The 14447-nt window shown below is 42.5% G+C and overlaps 1 protein-coding gene across 1 annotated transcript; it reads left to right on the top strand.

The window, feature by feature from the left end:
• The first annotated feature begins 890 nt into the window (after positions 1-890).
• On the top strand, positions 891-14436 carry ARL1 (ADP ribosylation factor like GTPase 1). The gene is made up of 6 exons (XM_018556650.1): positions 891-981; positions 4277-4414; positions 5247-5328; positions 9236-9347; positions 11374-11552; positions 14198-14436. The coding sequence occupies exons 1-6, from the start codon at positions 978-980 to the stop codon at positions 14226-14228; spliced, it is 546 nt and encodes a 181-aa protein (XP_018412152.1). The 5' UTR covers positions 891-977; the 3' UTR covers positions 14229-14436.
• The last annotated feature ends 11 nt before the right edge of the window (positions 14437-14447 follow it).

Below are 14447 nucleotides of genomic sequence, written 5' to 3'. Positions count from 1 at the left end.
TGAGGAAAAGCATCGGTAACTGTACTCGGTCAGGAAAAAATGGTATCGGTGCATCCCTAACAAAAATGATTGGATAAATCCAGAACTGATGTTTTTCACCATGACTTTTCCTTTATACCAGCTTTTCCAAATGGAAAACAAGATAATTGAGAGATAACATAAAGGTTAGAGAGCAAACTAACACTTTTGGTTGTCAAACACAAACTTTTAATAGATATCATCAGACCAAAAAGAGGGTCAACTGAGGAGGAAAGAGGGATTGCAGCTAGGGTTGCCACCTGTCTCGGATTCACCTGGACAGCACAGGTTTTGAGTCCTGTATGTGCTGAAACACATACATATGTGTTGACACAGCACATATAGGACTCAAAACCCGGACTGTGCAGATGAATCCGGGACAGGTGGCAACCCTAATTGCAGTCCCTACAAATGAGGTACAGATGGGAGGTATAAAAACCCCCATAACATTTCCAGAATTGTATCCACCGCAGACTAAAGACTTGTAACCCCCTCCCCTACTCTTCTCCAGTATTTTACTTAAAGTAGACTAATAACACCGGACAGCCGTTCATAGTCGTTGTGTCATGTTACCATAGCACCAGGCGCCACTAAAACTAGCTCTACCTGTCCAACAGCAGCCCGACACACACACACACACACACACCACTCAGTGCGCATGCGCAGACAGCATTTCCGCACATCGCAAAAAACACAGCAGCAGATTCGTTAAAACAAAAAAATAAGTCTCATGAGCTTGTCGATTCTGTGATCTACTGAAGTTCCCCAGCACACAATAGAAGCATTCTGTGTCGTATTAATATTTTTGTCGGGTGTCTCGTCCTTGTGCTTGTGTGGAATGTTTTTTGAGGAAAGTACAGTGCGTCGCGGTGTGACGTGGAACTCCGAGCTGAGCTTCCGGGACGGACTGAGAGACTTTATCGTGATTAGAGGAGTAGAGGGCCGCTTCTCTGTACACCATGGGTGAGTGCCTATTCTGGACCGTCATATGGATAGAGCTACAGCTTTCTACTATATGTATATAACTCGTGTCTTGGTATAAGCTCTGTATATGTTTTCCATCTAGTATTCACGAATGATCTGTTACAGTCTCATTGGGTATAGGGAAGGACACCTTCAGTTCAGGGTATGGGCTCGGCCAAAGAGATTATCCGGCCTCTTGTAGCTGGAATATGAGCCTGCCCATGTAATGTGTGTTAAGGTGTATCTGCAGATGAAACTTTTGCTTGGATAGGAAAGGGTTAAAGTTAATTTATAGCTAAAACTTTTTTTTTTCCTTTTTGGATTGAGTAGGTTAGGGGTTAAATTGCTGCCAGGCCTGTTTTGTGTCTCTTTGGGGAGATTTCTCTGTGAGAGGTTATCTTTCCAATGTGAGGGAACTCCCCTCAAACTGCTTGAATTTTGTCCGGGTTCTCATTACATTCGAGCCGTGTGTCTCTTTAACCACTTGCTGACCGCGGTGTTACACCCCCTTCCTGGCCAGGCCATTTTTCAGTATTCAGCGCTGCGGTACTTTGACATTTATTCCGTCATACAGCACTGTACTGAAATTAATTTTGTACCATTTTTTTGGGGGGACAGATGGAGCTTTCTTTTGGTGATATTTAATCACCACTGGGGTTTTAATTGTTTGTTTACTATATAACAAGAAAAGTACACTAAATTTTGAAAAAAAAAAAAAAAACCTTTTCCCTAGGTTGTTATGAAACATTAATGGCCAGAATTTTGGTAAAATATAAATGATGGGGTCAGGTCAGGAAAATAGACCCCAAACATGTCAAGCCATAAAATTGCGCGTGCCTGCGAAATTGCAAAAAACTACCATGCCTAAAATTGACCATAGGCAACGCTTTAAGAGCCCATTCACACCAGGGTGCTTGCGGATCAGTGCAGCTACCGCGCTGATCTCGCAATGGAGGTTTGGGGAGTTATTCATTGTGTCACAGCCCTGAAACGCAATTAAAAACGCCCAAAACCACGCTGATCAGCACGGTTCCATTGAAACCTGCATGGAAACTGCACTGATCAGCGCGGCAAAAATAGTGCAGGGAGCAGTTTGGGGTTGGGGGCGGTTCGGATCGTGCGGACCCGCATGGTTGTATGAACGGCCCCCATAGCAATGTATGGGATCGTTCATGTCGGCAGATCCGTGCGGCTGAACCACCCCGGTGTGAACGCGGCCTCAAAGATTTTACCGCTCATCAATTTAGTGTTATTAGTGATTGATGGCCCTACAATTATTGCTCTCACTCCAATGTTCTCAGGGATATTTAATGTGTGATGTAATTGTCGTTTTAGCATATAGGCACACCCGACGATTGTTTGCATTTGTATGTGCGTGTACATGAGCTGTGCGGGCGATTTAAAAAAAAAACGAAACAATTTTGTGTTTTTTTTGGTTTTTTTTTTTAGCTTAACTTTATTGCTATCACGCAGGGTGGCTAACAAGCCCCCTATGTGGTAGGAAAGAGGACGTGAGAGGTCTTCTTTATGGAGACATCAGGGGTCGATTGGACTCCCACAGAAGCTGATGAAGCACAGATCTGCTTCACATTTTTCTCCAGCTACAGCAGTGGAGAAATAACACTGAAACCGGAAATTATGTATTACACATCACTTCTACTTTCAGTGATCGGAGGGGAGATCAGCCAGTGAAAGTGTGCCGATCACCCTTCGATGTGATTGTAAGCTGTCACGGGCAGGGCCCTCCTTACCATCTTGTCTTAAATTGTAATGACTTCCTTATATTGTAAAGCGCTGCACAAACTGTTGGCGCTATATAAATCCTGTATAATAATAATAATAATAATAATAATGTCAGTGCAGAGACCCACAGTGCTGGTTGCGGGCCCACATGGGGGATAGCAGAGCCAAGAAAGCTTGTATGCTGTGCGGGACCGCTGCCAGATATCAGGCGGCTGTGTAAGGTTTTTACCTTGTCCTGCTTGTGGGCTCGCGTAAGCAGAAACAAAAACCGCAGTACATGTATGGTGACCTGCATCCAAGAACATGCTGTCTGTCCGTTTATATACAAAGGGTGCACAGCAAGTGGTTAAGCATGCTGCTAACGGGCTTCAGCAGGCTTTCAACAAGCTTTAAGTAGTGCTGAAGCCTGCTAGCAGCTTGTTTAAAGTAACAGTCAGTACTCCCAATAAGATCCGTGTTTAACATTCCCAAACTGGAACTGAAGGGAGCTTTCATCACACTTCACTTTGCTCTTTTACAAGCTGAAGCTTGTGTGAACTATGCCTGAGTCCCTTGTTCATATCTAGGTGTCTCCTCGCTCAAAGCTAAGCGCAACAAAAAGCTCAAGGAGTCCCAGACATTTGTATGGTCCCTGTTCACACCTGAGCGTTTTGTTGAAAGCAGAAAACCACCGGTCGCTGGAAAACATACATGAGTTACTTTTTGGCATATTACAGTGTTTTTTGGTCCCATAGGCTTCAATGGGAAACTTTATGTGACAAACCACACAAACTTGCTTGAAACGCATGTTTCCCATTGAAGTCTCTGGGACAAAAAGCTCTGTTAATCTGCCAATATGTAGCTCATGTCCTTTCTTCAGTGACGGGCGTTTTTCTGCTTGTGACAAAATGCTCCGGTGTGACCAGAGCTTAGTGTCAGTATGACTTTTAAATTCAGAACTGCTTTCCCCTACTTTATTCCTCTCTGTCTCTCCTCTTACCCCTCACGTTAGTCTTTTGTCCTGTATGTCTTATATGTTACCTGGCCCATGCTAAACTTGCTTTTAATGCACATCATACCAATGGTTGCCTGTATTAAAAACTCAGGTGCTCTTAGAACAGTCCAATAGGGGGAAAGCTAATGGTTCGGAAAGCAGTGTAACCCTCTATAGATTATATCGATACAAAATTGTATTTCCTCCATTACTCTGCCATTCCGATGCTGCACTCTCTTTTAATGATCTGGCTTGGAGCTCCTATTCTCTTGGTAGGCTGTTGTCACCTTTATGCATCATTATATGACATGGTATGTACGCCAACAACGTTGGGCTAGAACTGTGACATACTCCCTTGTGGATGTTGTTTTCCTGATTTGTGTATTGTTTTATAATTTTTTTTGGAAAAACTAATAAACTTTTGACATTAAAATCAGAACTGTTTTACCAGCTTTCTCTACAAATGTAATATTGCTAAATCTATTAAGCTGCATAATACAGGGTTTCCATTTTGTGATTTGTATGTATAACAGGTACATGTCTTGCATTACTTACACTGAACCTTCTTTTCCGTATCAGGGGGTTTCTTTTCCAGCATCTTTTCCAGTTTATTTGGAACGCGAGAAATGAGAATTTTGATTCTGGGTCTTGATGGAGCTGGAAAGACCACAATACTTTACCGATTACAAGTGGGAGAAGTTGTCACCACTATTCCAAGTAATTATGACCTTTGTTACTTTTCTAACATTTAGTTTACATGTGCCGTGTTCTTGTACAGTTTGAATCTGTGGCTGGGATGAAGACTAGAAGTCAGCCTGTCTGTGTGCAGATAGCTGAACAATGCAATCATGTGGAGAGCAGTTTCAAAGGCTATTAGGTGGAAATATACGGAATTGTATAGAATTATAAGTGAAGAATTCTAAGATTTGTATAGATAGTGGTTTCCTAGCACATATGTAAAGTATCAGCTATGCTGTATTTGTTATGTTAGCTAGATATGTGTATGGCTTTGTTCTTTTCTAAACCGGCACCTGACCTGTTACCTTAGGCCTCATTCACACTGCCGCGCGTATGTGCACATTGTACCATATGCAACCTATGCGAATAAATGGCTCCATGCACACAGCCGCATATAGAGCCGTATATATTTGCGTAGCGTATATATGCGCAAAAAACAGAATGGAACAGAGATGCGTCCGAGCAGCGTATTTCTGCGTATTTACGCGCATATACATGCGTACAGTACATTGAAAATTCCATTACGAGTGATGCATTCTGGGATTGCATATACGCATACACGCTCGTATATACGCGATATACAATTTTGCTTGCGTTGTGTGTGAATGAGGCCTTAAAGTTGTAGGCCTATTTTCACAATAGTTTGCCTCTACTTTGAAGCCAGAGGAATCTTCTCAAGGGCCATTGTGGAGAGAGTCATCAACCTTGAGTAAGCATAGTTGCTTAGTGATAGGAACAAATATATATTAAATATATCTTCCATTATTATTTGTATCCAATAATTATATCATCTGTACTTTGTTTTTTCCAGCAATCGGTTTTAATGTTGAGACAGTAACTTACAAGAACCTAAAATTTCAAGTGTGGGACTTAGGAGGACAAACAAGTATAAGGTAATGACATTTTCCATAATATTGTTTACATGATCTCAGTTACTTGGTGTATTCATTATAACTTGCTGCAAATCATGTTTATTTTATTTAGTTTTAGTATTCTTTAATAATGATCTATTCTAAAAGAAATAGATCATAGCTCATTCCCCCTTAGAGTAGACATAAGTGTCCCATTGAGGGTCATAAATGATCCCCAGACAACACCAAGTGGAAAATACTGAAAATAAGGACTTCTGATGTTACAGACTATCTAATTTGTTTGAAAATCTCTCATAAATAAGGATGATCATTCTCTCAGTGAAAAGGGAGAAGAAATCTTTTGTACATTTAAAACGGGGTTGGGCAATTTCTTGGAGTTAGGTAGCCATTGCTCCTTAAAATTACAGCTGATACCTACCTTTTCATGGCTTCTCTAGTTGTGGTCGGTGTTACTGGCTCCTGGATTGGACAGATTGGCTAGTGAATTCTTTATTTGTCCACCACTGATCTAGAGAATCACATGTTTTCCCCCAGCATGAGTGAGGGTGTGCGAATGTCCCATCTCCCTGTTTTTGCCACCACTATATTGGATTTCCTCTGCATTAATAGAAATGAACTCTGTCTCATCCATTTCCCTCTATATATACCGTATTTGTCCGGGTTATAAGACGACCCCCTACTTTTTGTGTTGAAAAATAGGTTTTGGGCTATACTCGTCGTATAAGACGAGTATAGCCCAAAATAATGTTTAAATGCACCCACTAACATCCATGGTGGTATTCCCGAGTGTGGCTCGGGGTTAATTTTCAGTCCCATAAGCGGTAACCCCGAGCCACACTCGGGAATACAGTCTCTTACCTTGTCCACGATCCCCGCTGTGTCCTCCGTCTTCCGCTGAGTCAATCATGGCAGGCTTTGTATTAATGAATACAGGCTTTGTATTCATTAATACAAAGCCTGCCGTGATTGGCTCAGCGCAGTATACTGTATGTAGCTGAAGCTACATACAGTATACCGTATCCTTCCGTATGTACACGGCGTGTAAGACGACCCCCGATTTTCGGGGGATGTTTTAAGGTCTCAAAACCCGTCTTATACGCCGGCAAATACGTTATATTTTTTTTTCTGTTATAAGCACACTGGAACACAATGACAATATTTTCTAACTTTGCCCGTTAACAAATTTCATTTATAAGCAGACCTATTCAACAATATTTAACTTTTTTTCCATGAAAAGTCCATTTTTAATAGTTTGATGATCTATGTATTATAACAAAACGATTTTATTAAACCACATGTGACTGATCAGAGTATTGATATCTGCTACTCGGAGAATCACACTGAATAGCCATGAATATATGTCTTGCATGTATATGTTCTTGTCACCATGCCGGCAAGTGCAAAAGTGTACAAATAGATCCACCCACACAGCATAAATAGTATATCACGTTAACACACAATAGGTGTCTTGTGCGTCTTCTAGCCTCTAGCCTGCATTACTGTTTTTCTGCATTTGTTCCAGTAGTATAAAGCGACTTCCTGCTTGGCATCCTAAAGCAAAACTGCAGTCCAATGTGTTGGGACATCATCCCACCTCAACCTCTTGCTATGTGTACGCGCGAGAATGAAATCGGGGTTGCACAATACAGAATCATGTGGCATGAGATTGCCTTTATGCACAGAAACCCATTCAAAGTCCTTCTTTTTTTATTTTATTTAAATCAAACTGAATTGGCTTGCTCTGTTACCAGTAGCTTCATTTAATATAATACAGTGCATTCAGAAAGTATTCAGACCCCCCCTTCACTTTTTTCAATTTTGTTATGTTGCAGCCGGATACTACAGTTGTTTAGATTTTTTTTTTTTGTTCCTCGTTAATCTACACTCAGTACCCCATAATGACAAAGTGAAAACAGAATTTTAGAAATGTCTGAATTTATTAAAAATTAAAAACTGAAATATCACATGTACCCTTTACTCAGCCTCTAGTCTTTTTGTGTATGACGCGACAAGCTTTGTACACACCGGAAGCGGTGCGTTCCAGAGCGGTAGCTGCTGGAAGGCACCGCGATTGCTCACAAAACTTGTGAGGTGGGAGGGAGCGTGGCAGTGCGATCGGACGGGTGGAAAAACTTTGCCTGCTTTCTGTTCCGCTGCAAACGCACAAAATAGAGCTCCCGCTCTGGAGTGCAGCACTTTCAGTGTGAACAAGCCCTGAATTGGGAGATTTTCTGCCATTATTCTTTGCAAATCATCTTAAGCTCAGTCAGGTTGTATGGGGACCGTCTCCAGACATGTCTCTCCAGACATGATCAATAGGGTTCAAGTCCGGGCTCTGGTTGGGCCACTCTAGGACATTCACAGAGTTGTCCCTAAGCTACTCCTGTGTTGTCATGGCTGTGTGCTTGGGATCAGTGTCATGTAGGAAGGTGAACCTTTGGCCCAGTCTGAGGTCCTGATCATTGTGGAACAGATTTTCATAGAGGATATATTTGTACTTTGCTCCATTCAGCTTTCCCTAAACTCTGACCTGTCTCCCAGTCCCTGCTGCTAAAAAAACCCACCCCCACAGCCTTATGCTGCCACCACCATGCTTCACTGTTGGGATGGTATTGGGCAGGTGATGAGCGGTGCCTGGTTTCCTCCAGACAAAACATTTAGAAATGTGGCCAAACAGTTCAATCTTGGTTAGGTGCTTTTTTGCAAACTCCAAGCGGGCTTTCATGTGAGCTCCGTCTAGCCACTCTGCCTTAGGCTGGTCACACACCTTACAACCATCGCAAGACTTTTGTCTTGCGGTGGTTGTAAGGTAATTAAAAAAAACTTACAACCTGCCTATCTTGGACAGGCAGATCGTACTTGCGATCGCAAGCCTGCCCCGCTTTTGTGGGCGGGCTTCCGATGACCGCAATGCCGAACGGGCAGTGTGCGGTTGCGCACACCGGCCCGTCTGGCTTTTATCTTACGAACATGCTACACACCCGCCGAACATCGTACGATTCTCTGCGGGTTTTCGAACATGTTCCTAAGATAAAAGTCGTGCGACCTTACAGTAGTAGAGGTCGCATGGCTCCCACACACCTTACGATCGTGGGATTTCGTGCGATTATCGTAAGGTGAGTGGCCACCTTTTTAGAGGCCAGTTCGGTGGAGGGCTGCAGGGATAGTTGTCCTTCTGGAACTTTTGTCCCATCTCCACACAGGATCTCTGGAGCTCAGTCAGAGTGACCATCGAGTTTGTGGTCAGCTCTCTTACTAAGACCCTTCTCCCACGATTGCTCAGTTTGGCCGGGCAACCAACTGTTGGAAGAGTCCTGGTTGTGCCAAACTTCTTCCATTTGAGAATTATGGAGGTCACTGTGCTCTTGGGAACCTTCAGTGCAGCAGAATGTTTTTGTAGTCTTCCCTAGATCTGTGCCTTGCAATACTCCTGTCTCTGAGCTCTGCAGGCAGTTCCTTTGACCTCATGGCTTTTTCTCCGATACAGTATGCATTATCAGCTGTGAGGCCTTCTATAGAGAGGTGTGTGCCTTTCCAAATCTTGCCCAATCAATTTAATTTACCACAGGTGGCCTCCGATCAAGGTGTACAAACATCTCGGAGAAATGGGAGGCACCTGAGCTAAATTTCAAGTGTTGTTACAAAGGGTGTGAATACTTATGCCAATGTGATATTTCAGTTTTCCTTTTTCATACATTTACAAAATTCTGTTTTCACAGTGTCATTATGCGGTACTGAGTGCAGAATAATGAAACAACTGTAGTATCAGGCTGCACCATAACTAAACTGGAAAAAGTGAAGGGGGTCTGAATACTTTGAGTACACTGTATATATAGTTACTTTTTTTTATTACATGTTCTGTGTTGTTGTACTGTTCAGTTTAGTTGGGAAGAAGCTTAACTACAATATATGTTTTGTTCTGTTTCAGGCCCTATTGGCGTTGCTACTACTCCAATACAGATGCTGTCATTTATGTGGTAGACAGCTGTGACAGAGACAGGATTGGTATCTCTAAGTCTGAACTGGTTGCTATGTTGGAGGTAACACTTCAATAATACTCAATTTAATTTGACTTTTTAGGGCCGGTTCACACCACAAAGACTGCGTTCCAGAGCGTTCGGCCTCTGGAACACAAACCGGCCGGCTCCCTGCGTTCAGGGGCAGAAGGGGACGTGGCGGCACATTGAAGTCAATGACACCACAGCCACGCCCCCATCTGCAGTGCGATCGCCCGCACCCGAACACGTGGCATATTAGAGCCTTGTATGGGTCCAGTGCGATCTGCAAAAATGCTGCAAGCACTATTTTTGCAGATCGCACTAGATTGGAACGCAGGCACTATTACCATCTTGTCTTGAATTGTGATTGTGATGTCTTCCTTATATTGTAAAGCGTTGCACAAATTGTTGGCGCTATATAAATCCTGTATAATAATAATGTGCCTTGGGTGCGGGCGATTGCACTATGGGTGGGGGGCTTTGCTGCGGTGCCATTGACTTCACTGCACCACCACGCTCCCTCCTGCCACTAAATGCAAGGAGCCGGCATGCGTTGCAGAGGCCGAACGTTCTGGAATGCAGTCTTTGTGGTGTGAACCGGCCCTTAAAGGGGAGGTAAATTGATATGTACAGAGCTTGTATATGAAACGTATGTAGGACACTTACAGGGTTATTCACAAAAGGGTGAAGAGTTTGGAGAAGACAGGAGAAGTGAACAATCTAGGACAACATAGCTGAACTGGTAAGTGAGCTGAATTGCAGAATTTTTCTAAATCAGCTATGTTGTCCTAGATTGTTCACTTCTCCTGCCTTCTCCAAACTCTTCACCCTTTTGTGAATAACCCTGTTAATGATGCTACATAATTGAAGTTAAAAAGAAAATCATAACAGATCCTCCTCAAAGCTTTGTTATTAATGTCTATAGAAGTATTGTCAAGCTAGTAATTTTAGCACAAATCATTTTCAAGGGCAGCACATGCAAATTGTGTGCTCACAAATGTAAATGTATACATACTCCGGTCAGAGTTTTTAGTCATTGCTGTAGTGCACCAGTTCACCTTACTCCAATTCGGTTGGTGACAAAAAATTTTAAGGTTTGTACAAAATTAGGTCATTGATATATTAAGAGAGGAAGTTACATGGCTTATGCTTTGTGATGTCCACCACTAATGACCTTCTGAGGTGTCTGGATCGTAAAGGTGCCCATACACTGGCTGAATTCTGGCCGGTTTTTAATGTAACGGTCGAAATTCGCCCAGTGTATAGGGCTGTCGGCTACCTTTCAGCCGGCATTCCTCAGCTGATTGAAGGAGCCGGCTGGAAAATCTTCGTACAATCAGAGCCGGCAGCCAATGATCTGCCCGCTCTGATTGGGTATTCTGACAGGTGGCAGTACAGCGCAAACATTGGCGATTCCTCGATCGACACGCTGTTTGTGTTGGAGAAATCGCGTCAATTTCTTTTGTTTAGCCAGCGGGTTACATGAAAGAAATTGACAGGTGTATGGCCAGCTTAAGACACTTCTCACAGAACAGAGACTGTAAGAAATCCAAAATGATTATCTGTAATGTATGCTCCTGTCAGATGTATCAATCTTGCAAACTAAGTAACTTTAATAAGAAATAGACTTAAACAGCTACATCCTTATGTACATGTGTGTTAAAGACTTAAGTATTAAATAATGCCAGCATGCACAAAAAGAAGCCGAATGTAGATGTTGCTTAACTGGACAGCTGACGTAGCAGGACACGGCTTTGTTTCTCCTGACAGACAGCAGGTACATGTGCATTCAGGTGCACAGACGCAGCCTGACTGCTTATGAACCAAGTTGCCTCAGATCTGTACACTTGACATTACAGGCCTACTACTCCATGGGTCAAGGGGCTCCGGAACTGCCATAATTTTTTTTTTAAAGGGTTTTCTGACAACAGATTACAGTACTAAAGGATAAGCAAACCATTTAAAAACAGACATTGGAAAATGAACTGATGCAGAAAATGCCAAATGGTGATTTATTACCCTTTTCCTGCTGTGTTCTAAAGCGTACGACGTACTCTTCTAATTTTAGGAGGAGGAGTTGAAAAAAGCCATCTTGGTGGTGTTTGCAAACAAGCAAGACATGGAACAAGCAATGACCCCCACAGAAGTAGCTAACTCACTGGGATTACCAGCTTTAAAGGATCGGAAGTGGCAGATTTTCAAGACATCAGCTACAAAGGGAACAGGCCTCGATGAAGCTATGGAATGGTAGGTATTGTGTACACACAAACGAAAAAATATTTTGGGAGCACTGATGGCTGCAAACATGTATTTGGACTAGCATGTCCTATTTCACATAACACATTGCAGCTTTTAGGTTGTAGGTGTACCATGAACAGGAAAGTATAACCTCTGTTAGCTATTAGATTTCACCGAGAAGATTGTGTACCTTCAGAACAACAATGGTCAATTCTAATATTTCATATATGGCTAAATTTTATCTTGCCTGTTATATTCCTGTGAGGCCATTTTTGCACTCAAGATCATAAAAGGGTAAATTGTTAAGCAAGAAAAGAGCCAGCAGCATGTAATTAAAGAAAATTAAAGTTTTTTTTACACATGTAAAGTGGACTCGAAGTGTAAAATAGTTGCCTAATCCAGCAGTGTCAGCACCTCGGGTACCTGCACATCGTCTGTTTTCAATTCAAGCACCCTGAATGCTCTGGTGTGCACATACTGCCTGGATCCATGTACCCTTCTGCCTCCATAGGCTTACTGTTGGCAAGTGAGGGCACACATCTCAGTAATGAGCCAATAATCCGGCTTTGTGGGCAAGAGAGAATGGAACCAGGCACTTCACCTAGGAAGTATGTGCAGATCAGAGCACCCCAGGTCTTAAAATTGAAAATAGACCTGCAGGCACCCTAAGATGTGCATTTAAATTCAGGTAATATATACACTTTAACTATAGGTCAACTGAAAGTCCTGATTTTTTTTTTTCCTTTATGCTTATCAAGGGGCATACCCGACTACTCATAAGTTGTGTGAAGTTTTTTTTTTTTTTTTTAGGGTTTAGTGGATCTACTGCTGACTGTTTGTAGATGGCAACAAAGATGCGAAGAGCAGTTAGGCCAATGGGTACCCTTGGTGTGGCCATGTGGAGTGTCTGTTTAAAGCCCATTTGCACCTTTTGTGGAAGTATTTAAAAAAAGAAAACCCCATAAGCCAGCAATATACACTGTGTATACATGTAGCAGGGATATGCAGTTGCTGTATATGAACACAGAAACCTACTTTTTTGTTAGCTTTCCTCTTCATGGCTCATTTGAAATGGTTGATTCTGTGCTGTGTAAGCAGACTGTATATTACACTTCTCTCTCTCCCCATTCATTAGTATTCATAATAGCAACTCCTTCCCCACAGTGTATTGTGACCAGGAAAGGCAGAGCTGGTGTGCAGTGATCTTGTTACAATGACTCGCAGGCCTCTGACAGCAGGCTCTGCCTATCTAATCAGCCACCTGTGGGTGGATCTTGACAGTATTGTTGGGATCCGTCCCAGCTTCGGCTCTCTGAGCATATAGCAGGTAATAACTTGCTATATAATGTAGGGCTGCAACAACTAATCGACATAATCGATTATTGAAAAAGTTGTCAACTTTTTCAATAATCGATTAATCGGCTTCCGATCAGTTGGCCCTGTTCACGGCTCCACACACGCTGCGCGCCGCACCTCCTCCCCAACTCCCGCTCACCGCTTCTAGACCCGCCCCGCCCGCATCCACGCTCTACACGCCGCACCTCCTTCCCGCCTCACACTCACCGCCCACATCCACGATCGGCACAGGGACATGGGGAGATGTAGTAAGGAGGAGCAGGTGTGGGGGGATGACAGCTGCAGATAGGTCCGATCTCAGAAGCAAGTTGCTGGAAGACTGCTCAGGTAAGCCTGCACTTTTTCACACATGGTGCTCTAATGTATTGCTGGGATTTGTATTCCTCTATAGCTGATAGTACATTGTGCTGTATATTATACATAGGAATACAAATCCCAGCAATACATTATACACTGTGTGTATAATGTACTATTGTTGGGATTTGTTGTACTCCTCTATAGCTGGTGGTATTCTGCACTGCGCTGTATAGAGGACTACAAATCCCAGCAATAATAAATTATGCAGCGCCATGCGGAATTCCACCAGCTATAGAGGAGCACTACAAATCCCAGCAATAATACATTATACAGTGGTGCAATGCCGAATACCACTAGCTATAGATGAAATCAAAACCCAGCAATAGTACATTATACAGCGCAATGCAGAATACCACCAGCTATAAGGATTTGTTGTGCTCCTCTATAGCTGGTGATATTCTGCATTGCGCTGTATATTGTACTATTGCTGGGATTTGTTGTGCTCCTCTATAGCTGGTGATATTCTGCATTGCGCTGTATATTGTACTATTGCTGGGATTTGTAGTCCTCTATAGCCGGTGCCATTCTGCATTTATTGCTGTATAATTTTTCACTTTTCATTTCACTATATTGCACACCACACCTTTTTTTTTCTTTTTTACTTCCACCGCTCCAAGCTTGCTCCTGTGATGGACTACAAACTAGTAGTCCCATCACTGGAGCCTTTTTAAAAAAGTTATTTTATTGTTTATCCGATTAACCGATTAATCGAACTTAATAATCGGCTAACTAATCGATTTTGAAAATAATCGTTAGCTGCAGCTCTAATATAATGAGTTTTGGGTCATGCGAGGAAGTTACTATATGTCCTCCTGTGACCCTAAGGGGCGAAAAAAGTTACCCCAAAGTTCTCTTAAGTGAAAACCCAATATAGAGGGAACATTATTTTGTCACTGTGTTTATTTGTTGCAGTCTATCTTCATTTTCTTTCTATGTTGCAGGTTGGTGGAATCTCTGAAGAGCAGGCAGTGAAATGCTGTACATGTCACCACTCCTCAGAAAAATGCATATGGATGTAGATACGACGTCTGCACAGCAACACATGACATTGGTCTACTAGTGAATGAAAAGGGTGTATACATTAAATTCCATGTGTCCTCTTCTCCAGTAGCACTGTATAATACTGCTCTCTATGTGCCTGTTCTGTATTGTAGATTCAATTTATTTATCTTTTTTTTTTTTTTTTTTTTT

This window comes from Nanorana parkeri, unplaced genomic scaffold (genome assembly GCF_000935625.1).
Source record: "Nanorana parkeri isolate BGI_ZX_2015 unplaced genomic scaffold, ASM93562v1 scaffold244, whole genome shotgun sequence".
In the NCBI taxonomy this organism is placed as follows: domain Eukaryota; kingdom Metazoa; phylum Chordata; class Amphibia; order Anura; family Dicroglossidae; genus Nanorana; species Nanorana parkeri.
Note: the sequence above shows the minus strand (reverse complement) of the source record. Positions and strands in the feature narration are given on the sequence as shown.

What these genes read in the sequence shown, in the direction of transcription:
- ARL1 (XM_018556650.1), top strand. An exon ending in AACTGGTTGCTATGTTGGAG is followed by an intron (nt 9,348 to 11,373) that starts GTAACACTTCAA and finishes TTCTAATTTTAG; the next exon opens with GAGGAGGAGTTGAAAAAAGC. An exon ending in CTCGATGAAGCTATGGAATG is followed by an intron (nt 11,553 to 14,197) that starts GTAGGTATTGTG and finishes TCTATGTTGCAG; the next exon opens with GTTGGTGGAATCTCTGAAGA.